General features: G+C 54.1%; 1 protein-coding gene across 3 annotated transcripts; it reads right to left on the bottom strand.

The window, feature by feature from the left end:
- Positions 1-253: 253 nt before the first annotated feature.
- Positions 254-27,661, bottom strand: MAU2 (MAU2 sister chromatid cohesion factor). Of its 3 annotated transcripts, none has more exons than XM_027583053.2 (19): positions 27,341-27,661; positions 20,020-20,037; positions 19,567-19,632; positions 18,796-18,891; positions 17,613-17,707; positions 15,628-15,655; positions 15,189-15,344; positions 13,851-13,997; positions 13,674-13,764; positions 12,388-12,491; positions 11,739-11,816; positions 11,410-11,475; positions 9,399-9,485; positions 7,759-7,808; positions 7,499-7,576; positions 7,186-7,297; positions 4,455-4,545; positions 3,432-3,559; positions 254-3,052 (listed from the first exon to the last, which is right to left on the bottom strand). In XM_027583053.2, exons 1-19 carry the CDS (start codon positions 27,614-27,616, stop codon positions 2,978-2,980), a joined length of 1,842 nt encoding a protein of 613 aa, XP_027438854.1. In that variant the 5' UTR covers positions 27,617-27,661; the 3' UTR covers positions 254-2,977. The 3 variants fall into 3 exon arrangements, with proteins under 3 accessions (XP_027438854.1, XP_027438855.1, XP_027438856.1); XM_027583054.2 differs by having other exon boundaries at positions 9,402-9,485; XM_027583055.2 differs by lacking the exons at positions 19,567-19,632; positions 20,020-20,037 and having other exon boundaries at positions 27,341-27,655.
- Between the last annotated feature and the right edge of the window lie 287 nt (positions 27,662-27,948).

Below are 27,948 nucleotides of genomic sequence, written 5' to 3'. Positions count from 1 at the left end.
TCAGGTTTCCACCAGGTCCTCCAGTCCAGGGGCTGGGGCTCTGTATCCTCACACCCTGTTGGTCCGTGTAACTCCCTGATGCCCACTTGCCCAGTGGCCCCACTGACCTGGCAAAAGGGCAAGAGCCATCTCCGAGTGGCACACACAAGGGACAACGTGACAAAGACAAAGCGAGTGACGGCTCCTGCAAATTATTTTACTTTGAATATATAGGAAAAGAAATCCACAAACGGGAAGCTATGTTCTATGGTTATGTCTTTTAAACAATGTTTTGTATTTACAAAAATTTTTTTCCTGATTAAAAGCACCAGCTGAAGTTACAGGCTGCTAAAACCATATTACAAACCCATTAAAAGACATTATGCCAAACATACTTATTAAAAACCCTTAACAAAACAGAGACAACGCAATCAACAAATTTACCCACTGCACCAGGCAGCCCTTTTTTGATTTCCTTGCCAGTGTTCCCAATAAGTGGGGTGGGGCATGCTTACCCAGGGAGAGGACCCTCACTTTACCCGTGGATGACTGCAAACACCCAGCACAGGGGAGACTGCAGTGTGTGTATGCCAGGGAACCCGGGATCTCCCGGCCCAGTCCCCTCTGATCCACAGGCCCTGAGGACCCCAGGAGGAGGTGGGAGAGCACACGAAAGTCAGACTGGCTCTCAGTACCTGCCAACAGGGATCTTTCTGCTGCCCCCTTGCATCTCTATACACTGAAAGGCTTGAAGTTTTTATCTGTTTTTCCTAAACAGTTATGACACTGTGTAAGGTCTCCCTGGGGGCTCACTTGCTGCCTATCTTAACTTCTGATTGAGTGAGAAACCATGAGGCACTCAATTTGGACTCACAGGAAGGTACTTATGACAGCTTTATGTAACCAGAAGATGGTACAGTGAAGGGGAGGTTCAAAGCTTGCACATGCAGAAATGCATGTACACGCAGTTTGGCTTTCATAAAGCTATAGTGGAATATTAAATATTGAGTACTGAATTTTTAGCTGTAAACATAAAAACTTATCCTTAACTTTACATGAACATAGATAACAGAGTGGTCACTAAAAGCACTTTAACATCAGGACAGATGTTAAGTTTTGAGGTTCTTATTTCAACTGCTCTACATAAAAAATGCTCTAGAAGCAAAGAAAGGCTTAAATAAATACGCAGAGACAAACATGATGTACAGCGTGATTGAAGTAATGAGGGTCTGGAGAGGTCAGATAGTGCGGGGTCTAGGCCAATAGGGGCAGCTTGTGGCAAGAGGGGGGCTCTGTCCCATGGGTGGAGGGGAGGGCCGAGGGGATACCCTTGAGGGGGGAGAAAGACAGGACAGGGCAGCTTGTGGCCACATGTCACACCCTCCTCTGTAGGCAGGCCTCATGGGCCCAGGGGGGCAGCCAAGAAGGTGGCCCTGAGCAGCATGGGGCAGTGCTAGGCTCTCCTGGGTGACCCAGGATGCCACACAGATGGTGGGTCCTCTTAGGACAAGCCCTGGCCAGCCCATGCCTCCAATCAGCAGCTCACTTTGCACGCCTGTCGCTGGCCTCCAGTGGGCAGCAGGGGCCTGACGCTGGCCTGGTAAGGGCAGTGGCCCTGTGCAGGGAGGTCTGCTGACAGCCCTGCTTGTGGCTAAGGCACACTCAGGCCTCAGGGCCTGAGCAGCTGACCTGAGTGATCCCAGTGTTCCTTCTGTCAGACACTGAGGCTTCGAGAAGCAGCCCTCATAGTGTAAGGGTAACAAGAGGCAAACTAACAAGCCACCCTGACTAGCATGACCACTCAGCACTCCTCTGTGAGGAGACGCTCCCAGGCACTGGAAGCTGGAGGTGGCTACCTCAACTGCCCCCAATGCCACCATCACCACTGGGGTACCTCCTCAACTATCCAAGAGGAGCACAGAACCGAGCATGGTTGTCTGAGCCTAGCAGAGCCTCCTGGGGTCCAGCTCAGGAAGAGCTTTCAACGCTGTCCCAAGACCCAAGGCAGGTAGGTCTCCTCATCCTCCCTCCTGAGAACAGCGGGAGGGGCCAGGCGTCTGTGAATGTCCTCTGCTGAGGAGACCACAGAGCTGCCAGGAAGCAAGCCCCTTCTTCGTTCAGGTACCCTGAGTTGGGCTGAGGAGGGTCCCCCTCCCTTCTCCTCTGCTTTCTGCCCAGCAGTATGTATGCTGATACTGCTGCAAACATAGGAGTCTCGGCCCCCAGCCCCAGCTCTGCGAATCACCACACACACGCACGCACACACATGCACACCCGTGTCTACAAGAACGTGTGCACCTCCGTAGCTGGACACTGAATCCAGGCAAGGTGCAGATGTTTGGAAGCCGAGTTCCTGGGTCCCCCAGGATTCCTGACCAGAGGCCCTGGCTGTTTGATGGGGGGACACTGGACAGAAACGCAAGCTGGGAAAAGTGTTATGGTGGGATGTGCATTTTTGTCCCTGACATGCGCCATCACTTCTTCCCTCCAATTCTGGGGCAGAAACTGGCGTTTTGCCTCTGGGCTCTGGAAGCTGCTGTGAGCAGAGGAAACACTCCGGCCAGGCACGGAGGCCCAGGCGATGGAAGTCATGTGGCAATGCACCAGCGGTACCACCCACCCTGGCAACTGGCACCCCACTCCCCGCCCAGACACGCTCCCTTGAAGGCGTGACTCAGACGTGGAAGCAGAACTGGCAATTCAAGTCCACTTTAAAGGATGGCTCTAGAAAGTTGGCTCCAATATCCCACCTGCAAGCCTCAACACTGGGGGTCTTGTTACATGGTGGGAATGGCTGGCCAGCCCTTCCTGGGAGGGCGGAATCAGCCCTGCACACTCCCCAGGGACTTGGAAGCTCTGGAGACAGTCAGAAAAGAAGCCTGGGGACACCCACTCCAGCACACCTCCAAGGAAAGCTCAAGTGCCGTCTGGATGGAAGTAGGGGACACACTGGGCCCCACAGAGGCCCTGAGAACCTGGGCGGCTCCCTTCAGGAGCCTCACAGGAGGCTGGCCAGGCTTGTATTGGGTCCATTCTGAGCTTGGAACTGCACAGGGGGTGGGCCATCCGTCCACTGCAGAGGGGAGAGAACACACAGGTGAGGTCCTTCCTAGGAAGGGGCAGAGGTGTGCCAGGCTACGGGTCTGCCCTGGACTGCCGTGCTCTTTGGGCTGAATGCCCAGCCAGGGCCCTCTGTCCTCCTCGCCTGAGTCAGCGGGGCCCCTGGGCAGTGCCGTATATCCCCCACTTGGGGACTGATGCCGTCTCCCCCATCTGAGGGGCCCCTGAGGCTAGGATGAGTTAGGGACATTGGAGACGTGCAGGGAGACGGCAGCCAAGCGCATACTTCCCCTCTCAGGGAGCGTGTCCCCTGGGGGCTGTGAGCCGAGGGAGCAGACCCTGAGGAGTCAACCAGCCCCCGCTTTTGACCTCCCCAAACCCAGTGCCTATACCGTGATGAGGTTGTGTTCAGGGAGACTGCAGGCTTCGATGTGGTCCTGGAGCAGCTGCTGCGAGAAGTTCTGGTGCATCTGGGCGGCTTCGTGGGCGTCCATCGCATTCCCGCAGGCCTTGTTCAGGTCTAAGGGTGGGATGTACATAGGGTGGATCCACCTCGCCGTACCCCACGTCCTCCCCGTGGACGTGGGTAGAGCCCTAAGGTCAAACCCTGCTCTACCGGTGAGTTCCTGTCTATCTGGCATGTCACCTGCCCTGAGCACTGTCTGTCTCAGGGTCAGCAAAGCCCACCTGCCAAAGGCCCTCACACATGTCCTCCTGAGCTCCTGAGTCACATTCTTGGAGGTGGGTGGGTGAGCAGTGTGGCCGACACAAGGGTCGGTTGGGCAGTGAAAGCCTCAGGGCTGTGTCCTCTGGACACTGGCCCTCCTGGGGAGGTCCTGGCCAACCCTCGGGCACACAGGAACTCATTAGAGCAGGGCGCCCAATACCTACTCCCGAGGCAGAAAGACTAAATGGGCCCACAAAGCCCACTGCAGACGGGAGCAGCCTGCCCTCTGCCTCATCCCCACGGCCCTTGGTAAGACTCTGGAGTTTAGCAGCACAATCTACACACGGGAGCAGCAGTAACAACACTGACACGGCTCAGAGCCTACCGGGCACCCCGAGCATCCTGGCCAGCACGGTCCGACAGGGACAACTGCCGCAGCCAGTCAGAGAGAAGGAAACCAAGGGTGAGGGCTAGGGCTCCCAGCCCACTTCTTCCCCCAGACTCCAAGAAATGGCCTTGTGGAGAGGGTGAACTGATCCTGTGTGGAGCTGATGTCATGAGTGAGCCTAGTGCCTACTGCCCCCAAACAGGGTCTGCCGTGGAGCCTGAGCATACACTAGAATTGGGACTGTGGCGTGTAGAGGCCCAGTCTGAACACAAGCTCATCAGGGCTTACCTGAGATCTTTTAGACTTGGGCTCCCAGCATCCTGGGTCTGATCTCTGGGAAGGGCTGGCTATTGCACTCACCTCTCAGCAGGGCTGAGGACCACAGCTGCACGGACATGTCTGGGATCTTGCTGGCCAGCTGCATGGCAGGCACCACCATGTTGTTACTCTCCTGTTGACCGAGAGCAACCAGGGAAGGGAGTGGGGGCTGTGGCCAGCAGCGGGGACAGCCCAGGACCCACCGGCCACACCGAGCCCAGGCTGTGCCCTCCTCCTGCTGCCTGGAAAGCTCCTACTCCTCCTTCAGAGCCCATCTCAAATGACCTCCTCTGATGTACTCTTCAACTGCCTCAGGAGAAAATAAACTGCCCCCATTCGTCAGCTCTGCAGGTACCTCCCCATCGGGGCACTGCTGGCTCCGGGCAAGTCTACAAGCCCTTGTCTCTAACCAGAGCAAAAGGCACTGGTGGCAGTCAGCTCTGGGCCCAGATCAGGAGCCGATTAGAAATGCACATTCAGAGGTCCCAGGGCCTAGGAGGAAGAAGCAGTCTGCCCTGGTGGGGGTAAGGAGGGCTGAATGGGTAGAGAAGAGAGGAAGGGAAGTGTCTCTTCTACATACAAGCCCACTCTTGTGGGAAGCTACCTAACACGTGGGGCTGTGGGACACCAAGGCACGTTAACTCTCCAACCCTCACGGTGTGACTGCACAACACCGCCCCCCTCAATACCTAGGATGTACTGACAGTGGGCGGGAGGCCCTCAACACCCATCCCTGACCCCACGATGACTGGAAGCACTGCTCGACCCTGCTCGACCTAGGCACAACAAGCTCTGCTGGCCTGGATGTAGGATTCAAGGTGACAGGGGAAAACTCCCTATATAGCAGCCCCTGGCAGATACCTGCCATGTAGTCAAGAGATTTACAAATCCTCAAATCCAACTCCTGAGGCCTAGCTTTGACATCGGCAGGACTATGTTGAAAACATAAAAGCCCAATAACTTCACACTGCCCTGCGGCTGGCACCTCAAAGATGAGCTCCAGGTGGGTCTCAAAGCTTTTCAGAATTAAATAAAGTCTTTTCAAAACCTCAGAATGCACAACAGAACACGAAAAACTACTCTTCTCCTTGAGGCCTGAAGTTGGGCCTCTGTTTGGAGGCTGCCAGAAGGAGAGTGCCCCTTGGCTCTCCTATGCAGGCTCCCCCATGCCAACTTGTGGCCCCACAGAATTTGGTATGAAGATGTGTGATTCGGAGAACTATCCTGTGTGGGGCTGCTCACAAGCTCATGATGCCTGTGGACACTCCAGTCTGGCAGGCTCAGGGCAGAGTGGGCGGTGTCTCCCTCAGGCCTGGAGCCGCTTGAGGCCAGGCCTAGGCCTGAGGGCTCTTGGGGCCCCCATGTCACTCCACATAGGTCCAGACACACGGGGAGCAGTGGAGGTTCCTAAATAAGCTCGTAAGATGCCCCGGGATCACCTCAAACATGAACCAGAGCTGCTGCTGAAAAGCTGCTTTGCCTACCCTGTCTCATGCAAGGGAGCTTCCGGAGACTACTAGACAAATGAGAGCCAGTGAGGTCTGGTTCTAAGCCTGGGTCTGCAATGTGGGGCTCTGTGACCTTAATCTCCCCAGCTGGAAAACAGGGGAACCACATCCACCACACCAAGACATGAGGCGGGGGGCCCACACTCAGCAGGGCCTCATGTTGAGCCCCTGGTTCCCAGTCGGGCCCGACGCACAGTGAGGCCACTGTTTGCAAGTGTGCTCAGAGGCTGAGGAACAAGGTGACAGGGTATTCTAAAAGGAGCAGAGCGGCACTCTGAAGGGAGAACCCACAGCTCGTTCTCTTCCTTTACAGGTGGTGACGCCCCTGGCCCCTGGGGAATGCGTGTCATGGTACTGTGGGGAGGGGGACGTGCCGAGGTTGTTAAAAAGTGCTCATTCTTAGGGAGCCCTAGGGTTTGATCAGATAAAGCTCTACGGGCCTAGACACGTAACCCATGTCAGCGAAAGCGAGGCTGGTTAAACTACGAAGCATATGCTACTTCGAAATTCTTGCTGCCACTGAAGAAAACTCTCACCCAGTGGTGCAGAGAAAGACAAGATACCAAATTATGGAACAGCCTGAAAAACAAAACCTACATGTAGGCAGAGACAGGTGGAAAGAACTTGGAAAGAAGTTCTTGGAAAGAACCAGAAAACATGCAATCATTTCCTCTTTTGTTTCTCACGCTTTCTACAACGAACATACCGTACTATATAACGTGAACCAACACTATCTTAAAAAAACGGCCCCGAGAGGTCAGCAGGTAAGAGCCCAGCCCAGGTTCCCCATCTGACTCGGAGACTTGGAGTCGGCTGATTCCACTGGGTACCAGCCCCAGGGGGCCATTCTAGGCAAAGGTGAAAACATGGGGTGCCCTGAGGACGACACTGTATGTGCTGGGCAAAATGGAGCCCAAGGGATCTGGCTGAGAGAACACACCTCTCCATCCCCAGGTATTAACACACAGAAAGGGGAACCTGCCCTCAGCCCTGCCAGTTCTGGACAGCTCTGGACAGCCCGTGGGACTCTGCCTGACCACTGCCTGCAGCCGGCACTGGGCCTGTCTGCCACACAGACCTACCCTCCAGGATCCAAAGCTCCCCTTCACCCATGCACCCCCTGCCTGAGCCTCATGGACCAGTGGGGAGTGGGGAGGTTACTGAGATAAGGTCACTGAGGGGCACAGGATGCAAAGTACTGCTAGGTGGCAGTCTGTAAGCACCTTGCCAGCCCCCTGCCTCTTGGCCCAGCTCTAGTCACTCACTCTGTGGTTCCCCAACACATAGAAGATGTGGCCCAGGAGCACAAGGGAGCAGGCTGTGAGTCGGTTCAGGTCCTCCGCGTTGGACATCTTCAGAGTTTCTCGAAGAAATCGCCTATGTGGGAACAGATGCTGAAGGCCCATTGGGACGCCTTATTGGTAGGAAGAGGCTGCAGCCAACTCAAGGCCCTGAGCAGAGCCCACTCGTCTCGGGGACAGAAGCCCTGGGCACACACGGTCAGGGAGCAAAAAGCACCCCGAGGGCCGGCCCAGGAGGTGCCGGGCAGGGGGCAACCGGTCCTCTCCCCGTACTCACTTGGCCTCATTGTAGCGTCCCTGGAAGAAGGAGAAGAGCCCGCGCACGTAGAAAGCTGCTGCTCGCAGGCAGTGTGAGCTGACGAGAGAGACAGGGGCACACTTTGGTGGGGTTTTTGTGAGTGCAGCAGGCTTCCAAAGGGGAGCGAGAGGCACCGGGTACACAGGGCAGTTGGGTCCCACCAGCACCAGCCCCACCCCAAGAGCAGAGAAAGCGTAAGACAATCGGTCAAGTGGGCACTCAGCACTCGGACCACCTACCTGACAGGGAAGCTATGGTCTGGATTGATCCTTTCCAGCAAACTGTACAGCTGTGGCAGAAATGTTAGTTAGGATCATTTTGTATTTTGAAACATGAAAAAATTCAGCCTCAAACATGCCGCTAAATTGACTAGGGCTGCTTGCATCTTCCCAACCCAACCTGAGAGCATCGTGCCCTCCCCCCAAATCCCATGCCTGAGTAACCTGAGCGGGGAGCGGGGTCAGGACCTGCGAAGACAGGTGAGGGCACTCCCGGAGACTGCATGCCGCTGTTTACTTCCTCACCCCTCCACCCCACCCAGTGGGAATCGTGGCCCCCAGTATGAAGGGTGAGGGTTGGGGGGCCTCACAGCCCCAGCCTATCCCACATCAGGTGAGGGGCTGGGCGGTCAGGGAAGCGGCTCCGTCTCAGCCTTTGTATGGTCAGAAGGACCCAGTGTGGGGGAGTGAGGTGGGAAGATAGGCCTACATGGGTCTTGTGGGCTGGGGGTGGGGTTTATCTGGAGGTGCAGGGATCCTGGGAGGCTCTGATAGGCAGCCACGTGACTGATGTTCTAGGTCTCCTCTGGCTGCCAAGGAAGGAGGGGTAGAGGACACGGCTGAAGTGAGATGAAGCTGCTTCCGGTGTCCCCACAGTACCTCCAGGAGGTGGACGCTGGGATGGCAAGGACACAGGGAAGCCAAGCTGTCCCATGACCCACCAAGTGTGACCCACAGAGACCACTCCTAGCCCTATGATGACCCTGCCCGTTGCTTCCTAACTGCTGGAGTGGACAAGGCTGGGCTTTCTGCTCCCTGGAGCCCAAAGCATCCGAACCCAGAAGCTGGGAGGTCCGCTAACCTCTTTTTTTTAAAGATTTTATTTATTTATTTGACAGAGAGAAAGACAGCAAGAGAGGGAACACAAGCAGGGGGAGTGGGAGAGGAGAAACAGGCTTCCCGCTGAGCAGGGAGCCCGATGCAGGGCTCGATCCCAGGACCCTGGGATCATGACCTGAGCCAAAGGCAGACGCTTAACCAACTGAGCCACCCAGGCGCCCCTCGGCTAACCTTTTTATAGACTAAAGATAAATCGAAAGCTATGGAGGTGGAAAAACAACTAAACCTCAGATACCCTGGAGACAGGAGGCAGGAGGCCAGGGCTGGGAGAGAGTAATCCTAGGGCTGAGCGGGGGATCCCAGGGCTGAAGAGAATCACAGGGGGAACCTGGTGCGAGGGCACTTGTCCTATAAGGACAAGCCCTGGGAGTCCCCTACCCTTTATGAGGCTGGGTCTTAGGACAACCTAGGAGCACAGTGCAAATGGCTGTCTGAGCTGCTGCTCCTCAGAAAAGAGCCATGAGGGCTCACTGACATTCTAGAACAGACAGCTCAAAGTAGAAGAAACTGGATTTTTTTTCTGTGCAATTCAATAAAGCTTGGCTCATTTTTAACAGGGAGAAGTGTTATTTAGCTAGGAAACGTTCCTGTCCTAGACCCCATCTGCCCCAGCCATGCCTGCAACTCTGGGTGGGACAGTGCCGTTTGCTGGACGGTGAAACCCTGGGGCTGCTGAGATCTGCTGGTGCCTGAGACCACCCCAACCCCACCGCCCCCGAATAAGAGTTGAAAAGATACCAAACATGAAGCATGTCACCTACTACCTCTTGGTGTCTATTTCCTTCCCGTATATACACACTCGCCAGATTGGTCACGATGAAGGCCCACAGCTCCTGGTGGTTGGTGAGCTAGAACAGGACACACGGCCATTAGAGGGCCAGGCTGGGCACAGCCCCATCACACTGGGGTCACTCAGTGGCACTGGAGCTGCCCAGTCCTCCATGGCAGCTAATCTGGAATCACTTTCTTTCTTTCCTTTTAGACAGATCCCCTCACCTGCTTCCTGAACCCCAGAAGCATAGAGCTGTTAGTTCTCTTCACCATAAAACCGTCATCCACATTAGGAACTCAGGAAACAGAGAAGAGGAAAATCAGCCACCCCTGATCCTGCCCTGAGAACATACTGCACTTCAGTCTATTTTCTGCTTGTTTCTCAGGACTGAGACCCAGACAGCCCCTGCCTCCACACCACAACCAGTGACCCCTGGGACCCCAGGGTGGGCGGATACAGCAGAGGCAAGTGCTGGTCCTGGGGAGGACACGGCCAGGAGGGTAACTAAGGCTGTCTGACACCAGAGATGCCAGTGATGGCTGGTGGTGGATGGACCGTTGTCCTCAATTCTTGGGAAGTTAAGAGTGGTTGAAGGGGGGACCAATCTGAGCAGCCCAAGTAGTACCCAGCCCCTGGTTCCTGGCGGTGCTGAGGCCACACAGCTGTGCAGGAGGCTGAGGCTGCCTAGGAAATGCAACCCCCCCTGCCCCGCCACAGGACCCCAGCATGTGCCGAGGGGGCCCAGGATGTCTTCTGACGCGAGCATTGCGCTCTGGTTTGTTTGTTGGAGGACTGCAGGCAGAGCACGGGTCTAGGGCCAGGGGGGTTTGGACGCGTACCCTGGCTGTATCACTTCCTATGTGGCCTGGAGGCACGCCGTGCAGACTGCCCTGCAGCGCACACCATCAAAGCAGCAGCAGCCCCTTGTGGGATGCCGAGACGGGGAGACATGAGGCCACGGGGTAACTGCAGGGAACGGTGGCTGTGTGGGGGTGTCCCGGTACCACCCAGGGCCCGGAGCAGCAGGCACAGATGGAAAGGCTCGGAAGGCCATGGGAGTGGCCCTGTCCATCCCTCACACTCTGGAATGCTGCCAGAGGCCCCTGCGCATTGCCAAGACAAGTGGCGGGGTGCGGAGCACCTCAGAGAAGCAGTAATACTGCTGAGCCCAGCCCCAGGAGCAAAGAGATCTGGAGACTGGCACGAGGGACAGAGCAGAACTCCTCAACCAACAGGGTACACACAGCACCCCCACTCCCCCACCTCTGCTTGGGGCCTCCTCAGGACCCCTGGGTGGAAGGTGTTGCCAGCCTCCTTTTCCCGTGAGGACACTGAGGCCAAGGTGGAGATGTGCTTATCTGGTCCTGGAACAAGACAGGCAGAACTGGGACCTGGCACTGGGCTATCAACTCCCGGGCCCGGGGTGGCTCTCTCCAGGAGGCCGCTGCACCAGTTTTCTCCCAGGGCCTGTTGCGATCCTGTCTGAGGCAAGGACGTCGCCCCAGTGGAGCTCCTTCATGACCCCCAGAGCAACCGGGCTGCCGCAGGGTGAGGGCAGACCCCGTCCTGCCATAGGGGTGGCTCCAGGGAGCCCCTGAGCCCTGCCGAGTGACTCTGCATCTTCAGCTGTGACAAGAGCCAACACCAACCTGGCAGGTTATCAGGAAGGCTGGGAATTAGGAGTGAAAGAGGCTGAACAGGCCGTGGCACCAGTGGGCACTGGGCTCTCCCTGACGGCTGCCCTCCAGGCTTGCCCCACCCCAGGCTGGCCAAAAGCCTCCTTGCCCACAGCTATCCCTCATCATCCTGTGCTGCCAGCGCTGGCCTTGCCGGGGACAGCCCGGATGAATGGCACGTCACTATCGTGGCCGGCGTCAGGCTGAATGCTGCAGAGTTGCCCGCTGAGCACGGTTTTGTGCAGAGGTTGTCCTCATCAGACCACGCCCGACTCCTCACTGAGAAGCACCGCCCGCCCCTTGAAGTGAGGGCCGGCACCTTACCCGCAGGGCCGTGGTGAACTGGGCTTCTGCATTGTCCATGCAGTTGACAGAGACACAGTATAGGCCCTGCAAGAAGAAGGCACGGAGGGCCTGAAGCCACGCAGTTTGCCCAGGGCCGTATGACTCAACAAGTGACTGCTGAGCCGGCCACCTCTGAGCTTTACTCCAGCAAAGGGGTGGAAAGATGGCAGCCTAAAGTATTCCCTCCTCCCAGGACCTAACTCAACTCAGACTACAGCCCCCCGGAAACATGTGGAACCCAAGTAGGGCAGTGGTCACGGGATTCCCTGCTGAAAGGGGGCTGGGGGCGGGCAGCCCCGGGCACTCACCAGCAGCGTGTGCAGCTGTGCCGCGTGGTTGGAGAAGAGCCGGGGGGACTGCTGGCACAGCTGGCAGACCTGGGAGATCTGCCAGGAAAGAGCACGCTCACCGTCACGAGGCCTCGAACGTGGTGCCGGTGTCCCAGCAGCCTTCGGGGGACCCGAAAGCTGACAGGCGTGCCCACATCCGACCTTCCCTGGGCCACAAAGTCCCAGCAAATGCGTCTGTCACGAGGGCCAAGTGCAGCCCTGACCTCCTTGAGAGCGATGACTCCTGTCCGTTACCCCCATTTAATCCTTCCTTTCTAACATGCGTCTCAGCCATACAGCGCTTTCCCCTACTCAGGGCCCCCACAGCCCCGTCGGGAAGGTAAACATCAGAGAGTCTGGATTGGGGCAGGAGGAACGCTAGGATCACCGTCGGGGGACCCCAAATCCTCAGACCCTGGGTTCCCTGGGCATGCAAACTCTCAGAGAAAGGACCACTGATTTCTGTTATGTGCATCGAGGTCACGAACTAAGAGAGCATAGTGAAGTGACAAGATCGAATGTTCTGACACACACCGGGCAAATTTACACTCTCCCGCAGGATGACTTCTGAGACCCGGCAGACTCCAACAGCTTTCCCACCCATGCGCATGGCCTCTGGCAGCATTACCTCCTGCAGCGCAGTGGCCTTGTGTCCCGTGACAAGCCTGCACATGATGATGTGCTCGAGCAGGATCACTTGGAAGGAGGACAGGATAGGGCTGCAGTCAAGCACTGGGGGCGAGAGGTGTGGGTGAGCACTCAAGGGGCAGCTGGAGAAGAGACCCTAGGAGATGGACACAGAGCCTCCTGGGGACTCTGTATCCTCCCACTGCCCACCACATTGGCCCCTGGGCTACCTAGGTCTGAGCCCATTTGCTCTGCTGGGCACCAGCTCAGCACCAGCTCTGTCACCTCTCTCAGTGCCCACTGCACCCTAGAGTGAGGGGGTTCATCTCCCTTTCCAGGTGGGGAGACAGGCCCAGAGCCAGGTTTTAGTGACCAGAGCGTTCTAAGAGTAAAAATCCCTGGAGAGATTTGTCTTCCATCCTCACTCCACTGCGACCCAGGAGGGTGCTCCAGAGCACTCTGCGCACAGTGGGTTCTAGAAATGTTGCAGTAGCCCAGAAGAGTGAAATTGTGCAACAGGCCTCAGGCAGCGGTGAGGAAACCCAGCTCTTGGCTTCCCTGAGAGGCTGTCCTTACATTGGAGCCAGATGGCGCCCACAGCCCTTTCCCAGCTCATCTGGAGGGAAAGAACCACCATCCCTGTGGGCTTTGATTCTCTAGTTCTGAAGGCTCCTCCCCCAGCAGCACTGATGAGGGCACAGGAAGCAGATGAACAGATTAACGGGGGTGCCGAGCCAGCCAGGGACACATAAGGCTCTGGGTTCCTACTAGTCAAAGGTCCCTGGTCCCGCAGGATGGATTAACTGAGCATCCAGGAAGAACCCACGACCTCCAGAGGACCTGCCCTTGATTAGGAAGATCTGAGTTCCAATCCCAGCCTCACCCGGCATGATCCATGTCACGATACTGAGAACAGACAGCAAAGTAGCCACCGTCTCTTTCAACTGAGCACTGCTGTCCCAAAAGGCCCTGCTCGGGACCCACTAACCCTCACCGCCATCTTGAGCAGTGGCGGGGGGATACGACAGATATGGCACAAGAACCCCTCTGGCCAGGGATCAAGGATCAAGCCTAGGCTTGGCCTGCTCTGTGCCGACCCCAGATTGCCCGCATCTTCCAACTGGGTTAACAAGACCCACGGGTTTGGGTTAGGGTTCTGCTCAGGGCTGCTGTCATTCCGGGTTCTTCAGGCCAGCCCGAGGTGGCACTCAGGCCATCCACCAGGCGGCGCTGTGGCTCCGCAACCTGCCAAGTAGAGCCACTTCCATCCAGCCCCCCGAGACTTACTCTTGAGCTTCTCCAGCTGCATGAGGGCTTTGTCCGTGTACTTCTGTGCTTTCTCCAGGTAGCCGGCCTGCATGGAGTGCATCACGGTCACCTGACGACAAGACCAGACAGCAGTGGTCACTGTCACCCTCTTTTCCCCACTGTAGCCACCGGGGCCCCAGTCACCCGGAGACTCACCAGGTAGACGAGCACACACATGTGCTCCTTAGGCAGCCAGTGGAACAGGTCAGCGGGGTTGCTGGGCAGGATCTCATCATCGTGCAGCGTGGAGATGGTCTGGATGCACTGCTGCAGCTGCTTCAGGCATGGCTTCACGCTCTTCACCTGGAGTGGGCGAGTGGCGCCACACACCTGAGGGCCTGCCGACTCGCACCGGGTGCCAGGCCCCTCAGGATATGAGGCCCTCAGGCAGCTAGCCACGGCCTGCCTGTCCAGCCACCTCTCAGCCCCTTCCCCCCAGAAGTCCTGTCATGCTCACCGCCTGCAGGAGCCCCCCCACGATGGGTCAGCCAGCTCTTGGGGCGCAGGGCAGGGCCAGGGAGGTCATCTGTAGGACTGAGGCTTGGCCACCACCCAGTTTGGGGCCCAATACCAAGGCCTGAGAGAAGCCTGCTCAAAGACCCTGCCCAAGCCACGCTTCTTCTTTCCTGTAGTAAACCTCAGGAGAGGAAGGTAGGGCTGGAGCAGCCGGTTACCCTGGGGGGTGCGAAGTTGCTCCCTGGCAGTCCTGCAGGCGCCATGGTTTGTACAGACTGGCTTCTCTGCACTGGGAAGCCCTATGCCAAGGCCCCCATAGGCCATCTCCGCAGCCATCAGCGCCACATAAAAGTCTGGTCTATACTCCTAGGTGTTGAATGCAGTGTTTAGCCCAACAGGCATAGCTGGGTGCAAGTGGGGGAACAGAGGAAGCCCCTTACCAATGAGATACCCACTAGGCTCTACCTGTGGCTCCTAGCACATCAGAGAGGTCCTGCCTGTGCTTGGTCCCTAGGCCAGGGGACAGTAAAATGGAGTAGCATCCCCAAAGGCTGTGATGTTCACCCATGCACAGATGCAGCTGCTCCTCAACCACATGAGGATTATTGTCTACTCTCAGACACAGCTGATCCTGCCAGTCCCTTCTCGAACTCCATAAAGCCGTCATCAGCTGGGGGATGGTGGACACACTGCTGGAGCACCTGCTGTGGGCCAGGCACCATGCCACAATCCTCAGTTTATTCTCATGGATTCCACAAACTGCCCTTAGACGCCTTCAACTGTCCACGCACTGAGTGCACCATTACTCCCGCCACGATGCTAGGTATAGGAGACCCCATTCCAACAATGCCCTCTGCCCACGGGGACAAAGCACTCGTGCCAGACCATGATAAGGTGTGTAGGGAAGACTGAGCCCTTAATGATAGACATGTCATGTGGCTAGCGACAGGAGGCAACCACAGAAGTGAGGTCTTGGCCTAAAGCCCACTTGCAGCCTGCTCACTCCCCATTAGCCCTTGTGTGGGAGGCATTACATACCTGCCCGGCATCCAAGTAGTGGGTCACTTGGAGAACCAGGAAGAAGACACGCAGAGACTCCTTCTGGATGGGGTTCCCTTGCCAGTTCTCAACTATCTGTCCACAGAGGGTCAGCAGCGGGTGCACTTCCTGTAACTTGCGCTCCATCAGCAGCAGCTGGGGAGGGAGGAGCAGGTGCTGGGAGCACCTCTTGGTGCCCAGGTCTGCCCCCCTCCAGGGGAACACCAGCACCACACAGAGAGGGCAAAAAACCAACCCAAGGCTGCTTCTTCCTTAGCACAAATCCTTGGAATCGGAGTTTCACTCTGGGGGGTCTCACCCTTGCCACAGCCTGCTGTGTATGAGGGTCTGGGCCCATAAGAGGCTACACTATGGCAAGTGAGCGGGGCCTGGCCTCATGTCCTCCACACTAGCCCCACTCCACCCAGCCTTGACTTACCATTCCTTTGCTGAGCAGGAACAGGGCCCTGGAAAAGAAAGGGTGAGTCAGTCTGTGAGGCCCTGGCACCTCCTGGGATGACTGTGCCACCCCAATGTTCATGGGGACCTAACGTGCAGCAGTCCCTGGTGGTCCCCAGTGAGGTCTGTTTTATTTACGAGGTTGTTCTACTTCATCCTGTTTGAGCTTTCTTTACTTTTTTTTTTTTAAAGATGTTATTTATTTGAGAGACAGAGAATGAGAGAGAGAGAACACGTGAGAGGGGGGAGGGTCAGAGGGAGAAGCAGACTCCCTGCCGAGCAGGGAGCCTGATGCGGGACTCGATCCAGGGACTCCAGGATCATGACCTGAGCCGAAGGCAGTCGCTTAACCAACTGAGCCACCCAGGCGCCCTTCTTTACTTTTTTTTGCCTGGGTTAGATGTTCATGAGGCTCAAAAGCCCAGACGGCATAACCAGGTGCTCAGAAGGTGTGGAGTAGCAGAGTACGGAATGGCAAGCGTGCCACAATCCCAACCTGGATTACAGAGTAGAGAGGGGCTCTGTGTCAGTGGATGGCACTGGGCAAGCACTGGGGGGAGGCAGGGGCTGCTGCTTTCAGGAATCCCTATGGTTGTGCAGAGCCCACAGGCCCCCCGTTTGTTCAATATCGAAGTCTCTGTCCCGCCCCTCTTGGCAGAATCCCTGTGTGCTATGACATACTCCATCAGGTAGGTACCATTCTCCCCATCTTCTGGATGAGGAGACGGAGGTGGGGAGATCACAGTCACCTAGAACAGATGTCTATGCTCCAGGCCACCACACCATTCCCCGCTGTGACCTCAGGGCAGGTAGACTGTAGGGTCTACCTGCCCATTGTTCAACCATCAAAACGTAAGGCTGGGAACTTTTTATCAAGGTTCCTATGGTGTCACACATGTTATCACCCTAGATTTATGGTCAGAGGTTCTGGGCCAAGGGATCTGCAGCTGCTGTGCCCTGATGGAGCTGGCCCAGGCCGCCTGTCCACAGCAGTGGCAAGAAGCCTGGCAGGAGACACTCTTGAGTGAACATGTGTAGTGTTCAGCTGTCCCCATGCCCTGTTGGGCCTGAGGGGTACTAGGAACCCAGGGATAGCTACAGCACAAAGGGCTCAGGGAAGGCCAGGAATGTGGGGCCAGAGTGTGTTAACAGCCACCATCTCGGGGCAGGGTGGCCAAGGGTCCAGGACAGCCTGGAGGAAGCTGAGTGACTCCAGTGGGCACTTTCAAGTCTCGAGTTCAGAGAACAGAGCCAGGGACAGTTTTTTCCCAACAACTTCACGGGCTAAGATTAGCCTCAGTGAAACAAAACGTTTCAGAACCCTAATGCATACAACAGAATAAGAGCACCGGTGCCTGATGCCTGTCCACTGTAGAGCTCTTTAAGGGGGAAAAAAAAGAGACAGAGTGGAGGCCTTCACAGAGGGTACACAATGAAGCACCAGTGCCCTCTGACCCCTGGCCCCAGGGTACCAGTCTCCAGACCTCAGTCTAAGCAGTTCTGCGGGTAACATGAACCTACGTCCCCTCTTTTATACAAACGTCCACTTACTCCGTCTCCTATTGCACATCTAAAAGCTCCTCAGTGTCCCCTGAGAGGAGACACCAGGGTTGCCCGCAGACACTGCCAAGCATACCACGCACGCCCTCTGGGAGCACCACTCGTGCATCTGTGCCTCAAAGGGTCCAGCCCAGCACATCATATGCGCACTTTTTAAGAGATACTAGATCCATGCAAGAACTGAGAATACAGGCTGCCCACCCCCCTTCAGTCTACTCTCCCCTCCAACTTCATGAATCAACAGGGCAAGAGATGTCGGGTGCTGCTTTCATCTGCATGGTTTTTACTTTGTGCAAAAGTGATCCCCATTTCGAGCCAGAATGCCAATATTCTTTGTTGTCCGGGACAAGATAGCTGGGCTGTCTCCAAGTAAGAGGGACAGGGGTGTGGAGAAAGGGTGCCTACCGTGTGTACTCGGATCCCACCACCCGGGCGTACTCAGCCCCCACGCCCAGGAGGTCGCAGGCTGACACCAGGTCCTTCTCAAGTGTGTGCAGTTGCTAAAAAGGAGAGAGTAACGACACTTGCTTTACAGTACCTAGTACCTGACCTTAGTGCTCCGTCGGTGACTTAAAACTGAACCTCCCCACACACCCACAAAGTTGTTTCAGTTTTGAGCTAAATCAACCAAATTATCTCATCATATTAACTGCTTTGGGTATAGAACTCTACTTCGTCTACAGTGTACCTCATTTAAGCTTGATGGCTCACCGAGCCAGCAATTAACCCTTACAGGCACAGACCCCCAAGACTTTGTGAGTGTGTTGTGTACTATGCAGATCGCCTTTGGAGGCTAGTCACTAGGGAGGCAGCCAGAGGGGCCCGAAGGCCTTGGTCAGGAGCTTCGGCTCCTACATGCACCAATGCAGGTGACTCACAGTCTGGCTGCACAGGCAGGTGACAGGGTTGTCATGGAGGGTGGGCAAGAGCAACCTGGTAGGCAGGCTGATTCTGAGACAGGAGAGACTGGAGGCCAGCCAATGAGGGGGAGGTGTGGGCAGACTCCAGAACAAAAGAGGTATCCCTCACAGTAGAGCATACCTGTCCCCCATCCTCACCCCCAGCTGGCAGGCCTCTTCACTGTGGCCAGGAAGGCCAAGCCTAGAAAGCCCACCACCACTGAAGTGTCTCAGAGCACAGGGACCAGCCACATCTGGGGAACTGAAGGGAGGCCGGGCGGGGGACCTACATGGAGCCTGGGCTTGACTCAGGCACCCATTGCCCAATAGTCAGTCCCTCAGAATCTCAGCTCAGCTCTTACAAAAACACAGTGGATCACTGGAAAGAAACGCTCCCCGAATTTAAAAGAACGCAGGCCAAAGGAAGCCCCAGAAGGGAGGAGAACATGAAGACAAGGCCCTGTGTTCCCTGGATACTCCCACCATCACCCTGGGTGTTGCATGGGGCAGGGGGGGTCTTGCTGAGGACAAAGGCTGGTTAGCATCCCTGTGTCCCCACCCATTCAGTGCAGCAGCCTAAGGAGGGCCAGTGTGTCCTGGAGGGTGTTATTTGTACTCAGGCGGGCCTGCCCCAAGGTCAGGGCTCCTGCTGAGCACCCATGCTTCTTGGCCAGTGCGGCAGTACTCACAGCAAGCTGGAAGAGCAGGCGGCAGTGCCAGTATGGAGTCTGCTGTGAGATCTGGATCGCTTTCCGCAGCAGTGGCTTTGCTGCATCTACGGAATTCTGAAAGGAAACAGTCAAGTTTGGGGAGGAAAAAACAAGCCGGCAAGCAAGCTGGATTCCTTATGGAACAGCTGCGGTGCCAGAAGGCCACTCCTGTTCGCGCTCACCAAAGGATTTGTGGGTTGCCAATTTACTTTATTAAAAGAAGAAAAGATTTTATTGGACTCACTGGCTGGGAGTTTTTGCATTGCTCTTAAAATAACTCCTCATTCAACTAAACTGAAAAGTAGCTTTAGTCCAAAATCCTCAACAGTCCAATTAGACAACAAATTGCCATCTTTCCTGTTCTGCAACGAGAGAGAGGGGCCAGGGATGTGAAACAGGCACTCCCTGCTGCCCAGGGAGCCTCATGCGTGGCTGCTCAAAGCAGGGAAAGGTGATTTTCAGCTATGCCTAAAATCAGGCACCAGGTTAAGAAGGCATATGGACTTGTTAGGAACGAATTGCCCTAAACCTAGGAACAAGCCTATTTTCCAACAGTCTTTGATAGAAAAATTCTTCTGGCCTTCATAGCAAGTGATGACCCATGGATGCTCTATGCCAGGGTATGGAAGGTAGAAAAATAATGGGAAATATTAAAAGCCAGAAGGGAGTCCACTTCTGAGCGCCCCAATTGCTATTGTGCCTTTGCTCCAGGGAGAACAACTGCTTTCAGAAACCTTCATGTGCTCTTACCTCTTGACAGTATAACTCAGACAAAAGACTCGCTGCTTCAAATTTAACATCTTCAAACTGTTGGATCTAATAACATCCAGTTAAGGAAGGAGAGACACGGCAAAGAGGTCAGTTCAAAAGGGCCACAACTTGGGGTTCTTACATGGTAGAGGCTGGCGGGACAGAAGCATCCCTGCCTGCTCTGAAGCGTCAAGTTCACCTACTCCTCTAGCAACCCCCGTGTCTGATGCCGGCTGGGTGTAGAGCTAGATGACAGGGCACAAACAGGAGGATGGCACCCAGGGAGAAGATGCTGGTCTGCAGGGGTAGCAACATCAAAGAAGGGATTCTTCAGGTGGGGCAAAGCCTAAAACTTTGTCATGGGGGGATTAAAATTTACAATACAATCTTTGCTCCGCCCCCCTACAAATGGAGCTTTCCTTAAAAGGAATGGTACCAACAAGAAAAGGATACTTGCTGTGATATCAACCACTGAAAAGAAAAAGAAAAAAGGATTAATTCTCAGCCAAATACTAGGTGCCTGCTTAGTGGCTCCACTTTGGGATTTACACAGGTTGTCCTGTCACCAAAAGCTGCAGGTGTTCAGTTTAAGTGGGAAGGTGGCCTGCTTGGCCTGAAAGGGTAGGCTCACTTTCCCTGCAATCCCACAACCAGAGTGCACCTGGGAGAGAGAGAATGTTTACCTGCGGGATCCCCTATGGATAGTTTTCTGTCCTGCCAGCCCCCAAAGTCAGATTCAGAGTCCCCTCCTACCACAGCAGAGATGCTTTAGGAGTGCTGAGAGCCCCGTGTACCACTCACTACAGTACATGGACCATCGGCAAATCATGACACAAGGAATCATTTACAACTGGAGAGTGGGTCGGGAGGTGTCAGTCCTTCCTGGAGAATTAACATTTAAAAGATGCTTGGAAATGAGCAAAGCTAGTCTCAGAGTGGCGGTGGAAGTGCTCCGAGAAGGACTGGTGTGGGCAAATATGGCCAGGTGGTGGCGGGATGGCTCTAAGACCTGAGCTCACTGTCCTACCCTCTGCTGGCACACACACCAGCACAGGGTTCAAGTGACGTGCACCCACTTGGGGACCGCTGTGCCCTGCAGCTCCATGTTCCAACAGGAGGTGGTGGTCAGGACATGTGTGGGCCAGTCCTCCACATGAAGTACACCAACCATGCTCTGTCAGACCGCACAGGACCCAAGCATACACCGGACACTGTTCTTGTCAACCCATTCATTCTACAGACATTCACAGAGCCTTGCCAATTGCTGGCAGGAAAATCTAGAGCTGAAAAGAAGACCCTGACTCACCATGTTCTATGGGAAAACAGTGTGTGCGTGCAGGGATGATGCCTGGGGTTGGGCCTTGAAAAGTGAGAGTGTAGAAAGTGAGGGCGGAGGTGTCCCCAGACAAAGAGGGAGTAGGAGGTGCTCCAGGCAGAGAAGAGCCCATGAAAAAGGCAGAGGACCAGGAAGGTTAGGCCCAATGCTTCTCTGTGCCATTCATGTGGCAGCCCTGCCTATGGATGAGAATGCCCCAATACCATTCCCGGAGTCTTTCTCAGTCCGAGGCATAAAACAGAAGCACCTGATCAGATCTGGGTTTTAAGAGTACCTAGAGCAGCAAAGATAATGTGTGAAGGGAAGAAGACGGCCCATGGGGCTGCTGGTCTTAGGGCTAGAGATGCTTCTGGGCCAAGGGTGAATGGTGGCCCAGGAAGTCACAGAGGCAGGGAGACTTAAAGCTGCCTGAGACCAGCTGCCTGCAACACATAGATGAGCCAGGAGGGGGCGCTGTGGGGGAGGGAGGGAGAGAGAGAGAGAGAGAGAGAGAGAGAGAGAGAGAGAGAGAGAGAGAGAGAGAGAGAGAGGAACAGACCGGCTCCTGACAGACGCATGCATGAGCACATTGCAGGGCCCAGGCAAAAGGCACTCTGCAGCCAGCCTGAGTGTCCCTTCCCAAAGCCCCCCCTGCAGCAGGGACAGGAGGAGCTCAGGGTCCCCGGGACGGGGGGGGGGGGGGGGGGGGGGAGACTAGCTTCAGCCACATGGGTGATGTCAATGGAGCTGGTAAATACAGAAGTCAGGGTGTGCTTTCTACAGAAACCACTACTCTCCATGGGGAAGTTCAGTGCAGGGAGAGAAGCTCCTAAAGACCACCAGTTGGAAGGACAGGGGAAACCAGTGGAGGAAACTGTGACTGGAGACATGGTTGGGCCGGGAGAGCTGCAAGACTGGTCCGGTGTCAGGGCAAGTCAGTCACTTTCCCAAACAACTATCAGACTTCACTTCTGTATCTTTGTAACACTTGGAACATAAATGCACAAACCAGAAAATATGGACACATCAGAAAATACATCTCACAACTATATACATAGAATACCTTACCTAAGGTGGCTGCTTAATTCAAAGTTGCTACCTGATCTATACGTTTTACTACGCAATGCTAAAAAATAGCTTTTATGTCTCCTTCCTCATGATAGAGAGAAGCCAAAGTGAGAGCTCTCCACTGCTGGGCAGCCTGCAGCTGTGGGGCAGGGATACAAACTAACCTACCAGAAGTTCCTGGGGTTACCTTGGGGCCCTCAGGGGGAAGTAAGGGTTACCACCACAGGGCCAGCACAGAGCCACAGGGGGTGGATGGGCTCGAATGAGCACATGCCTGGAAGATTCCATCCAGGGCTGACAGTGTTTCAAGGCTTCTTGTACCTCAAAATCAAGATAATGTTTTTTAAATTAGGTTTTTAAACCATCAAGATGTGTAGAAATAGTTATTAACCGCAACTCCTTTTGGATGCAAGCACAGCACTTAGGAGCCAGCCTGCCTCCTTCTGCTGTGTGACCTTGACTAGGAGAAAGCCCCTGTCAGCATTGTCATTAGCAAGTTGGAACTGGTCCCTACCTCATGGGTTTGTTGAGGATCCAATGAGATAGTGTCCCTGAGAAGACCACATGCAGAGCCTGGCATGTAGAAGGTGACAACAATACTTCAATGATTTTCAAGCAGGAACAGGAAGAAATCAGGGGTTGGAGGGGAGGCAGGGGGACGAGTTGGTGGAACCGTGAAGGGATGGTTCCTAGACAGATTTCACATCCTGAAGTCAGAGGAGGCTCAGAGAGTGAGAGTGAAGAAAATAGAAATGAAAACAGGAGGAAGCACAGATCACTCTTCCCTGAAAATGTTTAATGCCAAGCTCTGCAAATACAGCTTCTGCACAATGTTCTGCTCCCAGTGATGGGGCATGGAATTTGGCAGGACATGATGCTGAGGGATGAAAGATGTGCTCCAGCCACGCCTGTTGATGAAAGGCCCAGAACTAAGCCCGCTCGGGCCTTAAGAAGAGAAAGGGAAGCATTTAATCACTTGCTGAGAAGGTAAACCAGAGATTCTCAGGTTAAAGCTGGAAGTGGAATTCACAATCATCTGGACGGCACAGCTTGGAGCTGCTTTCTAAGTCAGGAAGCAAAACCACCACTAAAAAGCAGCTCCACTCCAACCAAACCCAAAGAGAAAGCAAACATGGCATTGACAGGGTTACCACAGTCAAAGAAACTAGTGTATAAAGGAAGACTACCTGGATTATAGAAACTAATGAACAATTCATTGCAGAGAAGTAGCATTTATTCCTCTGTGGCTTTCAAATCAGCAAAGTCTAAGATGATGATGCATTTTCTAGGCCAAAAGATAAAGAGAAATATGATCAAAAGTTTAGTTAACAGGGTATAGACATACATCTAAGTACAGACATGCAGATTTTTTTTGATTCCACAGAGGACGTGCAAATGACTAAAATGGAACTGTCTGCTGGAACGACAGTGTGAAAAGAAGGCAAGAGAAGACTGAAAATGCACACAAGAACAGGTGCACCAAGAGGAAAGCCAAGGTGAAAATGAAATGAAAGGGAACACAATATGAAAGAATCTACAGAAAATAGCTTCATAAATTCTCTAGCCAAGAGATTTGAGAAAAGCGACATCTCTTAAAATCATGAACTATTTACTCCAGGAGTCCCAGAGCAGCCAAGAATTCTGATGACACTCACACACCATTGCCAAAACCATAATCTAAAAGGGGAGACTCTCAGGTGAAGTGTCCAGCCATGCGCTACAACAGCTATAGGAGTCGCTGAGAAGACCCGGGGAATGAAGAAGCCAGGAGGTGATCCAAGGGCCTGCAGAAGCAGGAACCAGAGACCAACAGCTTTGACCTCAGAGAAAGCTGCTAAGCAAAGGGAGAAACATCCTCCATACCTCTGATGGAAACACTTAACAGATGATTCTCTCAAAGTTGACAGAACTGATGAAGCCGATGGGTAAGTATAAAGATTATTATTTTTAAAGATTTTATTTATTTATTTAACAGAAAGAGACAGTAAGAGAGGAAACACAAGCAGGGGGAGCGGGACAGGGAGAAGCAGGCTTCCCGCTGAGCAGGGAGCCCAATGGGGGCTCGGGCCCATGACCCCGGGATCATGACCTGAGCCTAAGGCAGACGCTTAACTGACTGAGCCACCCAGGCACCCCAAAAGATTATTATTTTTTAAAGATTTATTTATTTGAGAGAGTGAGCGAGTGAGAGAGCAAGAGCGGGGGGGTGGGGGGGTGGGGACAGAGGGAGAAGCAAGCTCCCCGCTGAGCAGGGAGCCCAATGCAAGGCTCAGTCCTAGAACTCCAGGATCATGACCTGAGGCAAAGGCAGAAACTTAACTGACTGAGCCACCCCGGTGCTCCAGATGGGTAAGTATCTAATACATTCCTTCTACAAATTTTACAAATGCAGTTGAGGCAGTTAGACACTGACAGGAAGCAAACAGAGAGTAAATAATCTAACCTTACATTAAAAAAAAGTGATTACCAAGGAGGCTGGGGGTTTCTCAAGAGAGAAAAGAAAAAACATGTAAATAACAGGGAAGCTGAATGTGGTAGTAAGTTCAGAAGCCCATTAAAAGTTTTACCTACAGCACTTACAAGTTACAGAAAATTAGTTCAGAAAAGAACAGCAGAACGAATAATCAAGGAGAAAATAGTCATAAAATACTTGAGTCATTTACATTAAAAAAAAAACTTGGCAGAACATGCGACTCTTGATCTCGCATTGGGAGATTAGAACCCCACATTGGAGGTAGAGTTTATTGAAAAAAAAAAAAAAGATGCTTTTTGATACTCTGGGTTGGCTCCCTAAAAAGAAATTGGAACCTCTTTGGCCATTTGCTCTTCAGGACTAGAAACAAACCACTTCTAAAAGAAGAACGTATTATGATTTTTTGTTGAGCAAGTCTGGGAAAAGAATGAATAAAAGGTGAAAGCAGCCTGACTGGGGGAAAATCACAGGACTAACCAAGAATGAAGATTAAAGAAACATGCTTGTGTTGCAACACAATGGGAGATTACATACAATTGCAGAAGGAAAACAGCACAGAGAACAGCCCTTTAACTGAAATCTGGACAAATTCCCAGCTGGGGATGCAACTGACAGAAAGGAAGGGATTTCCAAGTATAACATTAGTGTGAGGTCCCCCCCTACAGAGGGGACCTTGTGGCTCTGTGGGAAACCCCACAAGATTCAGGGTTCTGTAAAATCAAGGGAAGACATTTCACAAGCATAAGATTTAAATTATGGGTCCAAAAGCCCAGTGGCTACAAGGAAGCAAAGCAAGGCATGGCTGCTTCCCCTCTACAGCACTGGGTGGGCAAAATGGGACAATATACACAGCAAATATGAACCACTGCTAGAAAAAGACTCAATGACCCCCGAGACAAGGGAAGGGAGGTGGTAGGATTTGTTGTGAATCCAGAGAAGGGAGAGCTTCAGAACTGTAATTCACTGAAGGCACTGGGCCACCAGGCCTGAGCGGTCAGCCTCCAGCACGCCCATACCCAAGGAAGTCTGGGGCTTCATTTGATTTCAGCCTCATCACTACCCAGGAGAGACCTTACACCAACTGGTCACAGCTCAGGCACTCCTTGGGATCGAACTGACATCCTGAGACGTTCTCCAGGTTCACTTTCCCCATCCCATTCAGGCTACTCAAATGTCACTCCTACAAATAGACTTCCTCACTACTTCTGCCAAAAAAAAGCTCCTCATCAACTCCATCTCTTAACCCTGGACCATATTTTCCATGGTTCTTCTATCATGGCCTAACCTTTTACTACATACTTAATGTTAGTCTCTTTCACATGAAAACATAAACTCACGTTGACAGTGACTATTTTAGTCATCACTGACCTATGGCACCTAGAATAGAGCTTGGCACCTGGTGTGAGCTGAATAAATATCTGCTGAATGAATAGAAGGGATAAAAAACTTCATAAAAACAATAATGACTTGTTGTCTAGGCATTGAAGTTGGCGATCCCGAGCCCAGGTTTGAGCCACTTTTGTTAATAACTTGATGTGTAGCTTTACGCAAATCACTTCATCTCTCTGGACCCATACTGCCTCACTCCTAAAACAAGGAAGGTGATCAAGCAAGGACTAAAGTCCCCTTCCAACTCTTTACACTCTGCAAAACAAAGATTTGATATCGTCCCAAAGGCAACTCATTACTGGCCACAGGTGGGCTGGGATTTACCTCAGATCAATACATTTCAAAAACTTAAGTTGATTCTTCCTAAGAAATCTCTCCTTTAAGTCAAATAAAGCTGGGTAAATAGCAAATGAAAGCCTGGTCTGACAGGGAGCACACTGTTACTGTGACAAGAAACAACGCCAAGGGCGCCTGGGTGGCTCAGTTGTTAAGCAGCTGCCTTCAGCTCAGGTCATGATCCCGGGGTCCTGGGATCGAGCCCCGCATCAGGCTCCCTGCTCAGTGGGAAGCCTGCTTCTCCCTCTCCCTCTGCCCCTGCTTGTGTTCCCTCTATCGCCGTGTCTCTCTCTGTCAAATAAATAAATAAAAAATCTTAAAAAAAACAAAACAAAACAATGCCAAGGCCAGAAGGGTCACAATGACAGCCACCTTCCCACATTCTTTGAAGCACCAAGATCCCACAAGTCAAGTTGGGGTTACGGGGTCTCTTCTGAAGGGGATAGACTAATGGATGATGGGAGGAAGAGAAGTCACCAGGGATACAGAGAGAGCAGGAGCTTGGAGATCCCCCCATCCCACCCCACCGAAGCAAATGGTTCTGAAACCTAGGCCCCCCTCAGTTCTGCCTTGAAGAATTTTAACCTCTTCTCTCTGAGCCTCTGCCTCCCATCTATGACACCCTGCATCAGTGATAGGGGCACAAGACCCTCCAGACACTTATCAGACTTCCGGGTCCAGACAGAGGATGCCATCTTAGGTTTCCTGAGAAACCAAACTTCAGATTCCCAAGAGATGCCTGCACTGTCACCTTGACCCTCCCCTATCCTGTGTCACTTCAGGAGGGAGCATTCAGGCTGACTGATGCTCGAGGGGCTGAGCCCTGAGGAGTTGGAAGCTGCAGGTCCCAGTGGCCGATCTGGTGGCCTTCCCTAAGGCGCCAACAGATGATATTCTCCTGAAATCCTGAAGAATTTGGGGACCCTGTTGCTCCTGATAAGAGACAACTCTCAAGTACCCTGAGCGAGGTCCTGGGGCCCTGCCTGTCACCAGAGACTTTAAGTAAGGTACAGAGAGAGGCCCTCGGGTCCCCTGAGAGGCTGGCGACTTCGGGGTCCCGCTGCCCGTGCGGAAGTCGCGCCCCAGGTCCCCGAAGAGAGGCCAAGCGGCCCCTGCCCGCTGGGGTCGCAGTCCGTCAGCCCAGGCCCCGAAAAGAGCCCGCGCCTCCTCCCTCGCGGCCGGGTCCGGCTCACCGCCTTCTCCAGGTGGCTGCGCGCCTGCTCGCTGTTCTTGGTGTGGTGGTAGAGCACGGAACCGAGCTGCAAGTGCGTGCGGGCCTCGATGCGCTGCGGCGGCTTGAAGGGGAACACGGCCTGCAGGCAGTGCACACACAAGCGAATCTTGGGCGGGCTGGAAGTGCGGAAGTGCTCGGCGAAGCCCAGAAGCGCCAGATACCACGACTCGGCTGCCTCCGCCTGCGCTGCCTGGGCCGCCGCCGCCTGGGCAGCCGCAGCCGCTTGAGCCGCCATTTTGGCCTCCACAACAACAAGCCGCCGCCACAGGGAGGCGGAAGCAGGCGCGCGGGGCGGGGCCGGGGGGACGTCTCACGTCTCTCGCGATAGCTGCCGCATAAAGCATTCTGGAACCTGTAGTTCGTCTTTGGAGTGGCCGCGGCTCCGGGGAAGTGTGCGAAAAGTCGATGCCCTTTGGTCCGCGGGACTAAGAACAGACGTTGCCAATAGGCTGGGGTTTGTTTTTCTTGGGGAAAGGCCCCACGTATCAACTCAGTGGCCGGACTTGGTGGGCCGACACGGACTACGTCTCCCATCAGGCCATGCGCACTATAACAGGTCTTCTCAAG

Source organism: Zalophus californianus, chromosome 1 (assembly GCF_009762305.2).
Source record: "Zalophus californianus isolate mZalCal1 chromosome 1, mZalCal1.pri.v2, whole genome shotgun sequence".
NCBI lineage: Eukaryota > Metazoa > Chordata > Mammalia > Carnivora > Otariidae > Zalophus > Zalophus californianus.
The sequence above is the reverse complement of the archived record's forward strand: the minus strand, read 5'-3'. Positions and strand labels throughout refer to the sequence as shown.

Bases quoted from the DNA above. Each gene is read 5' to 3' on its own strand.
- MAU2 (XM_027583053.2), bottom strand. From the start codon at position 27,616: ATGGCGGCTCAAGCGGCTGCGGCTGCCCAGGCGGCGGCGGCCCAGGCA. The intron at 18,892-19,566 runs GTAAGAGCACAT...GTTTCCTTTCAG, and splicing joins CTGAGTTATACTGTCAAGAG to AATTCCGTAGATGCAGCAAA. The intron at 13,998-15,188 runs GTATGTAATGCC...CGCCCACTCCAG, and splicing joins ACTACTTGGATGCCGGGCAG to GTGAAGAGCGTGAAGCCATG.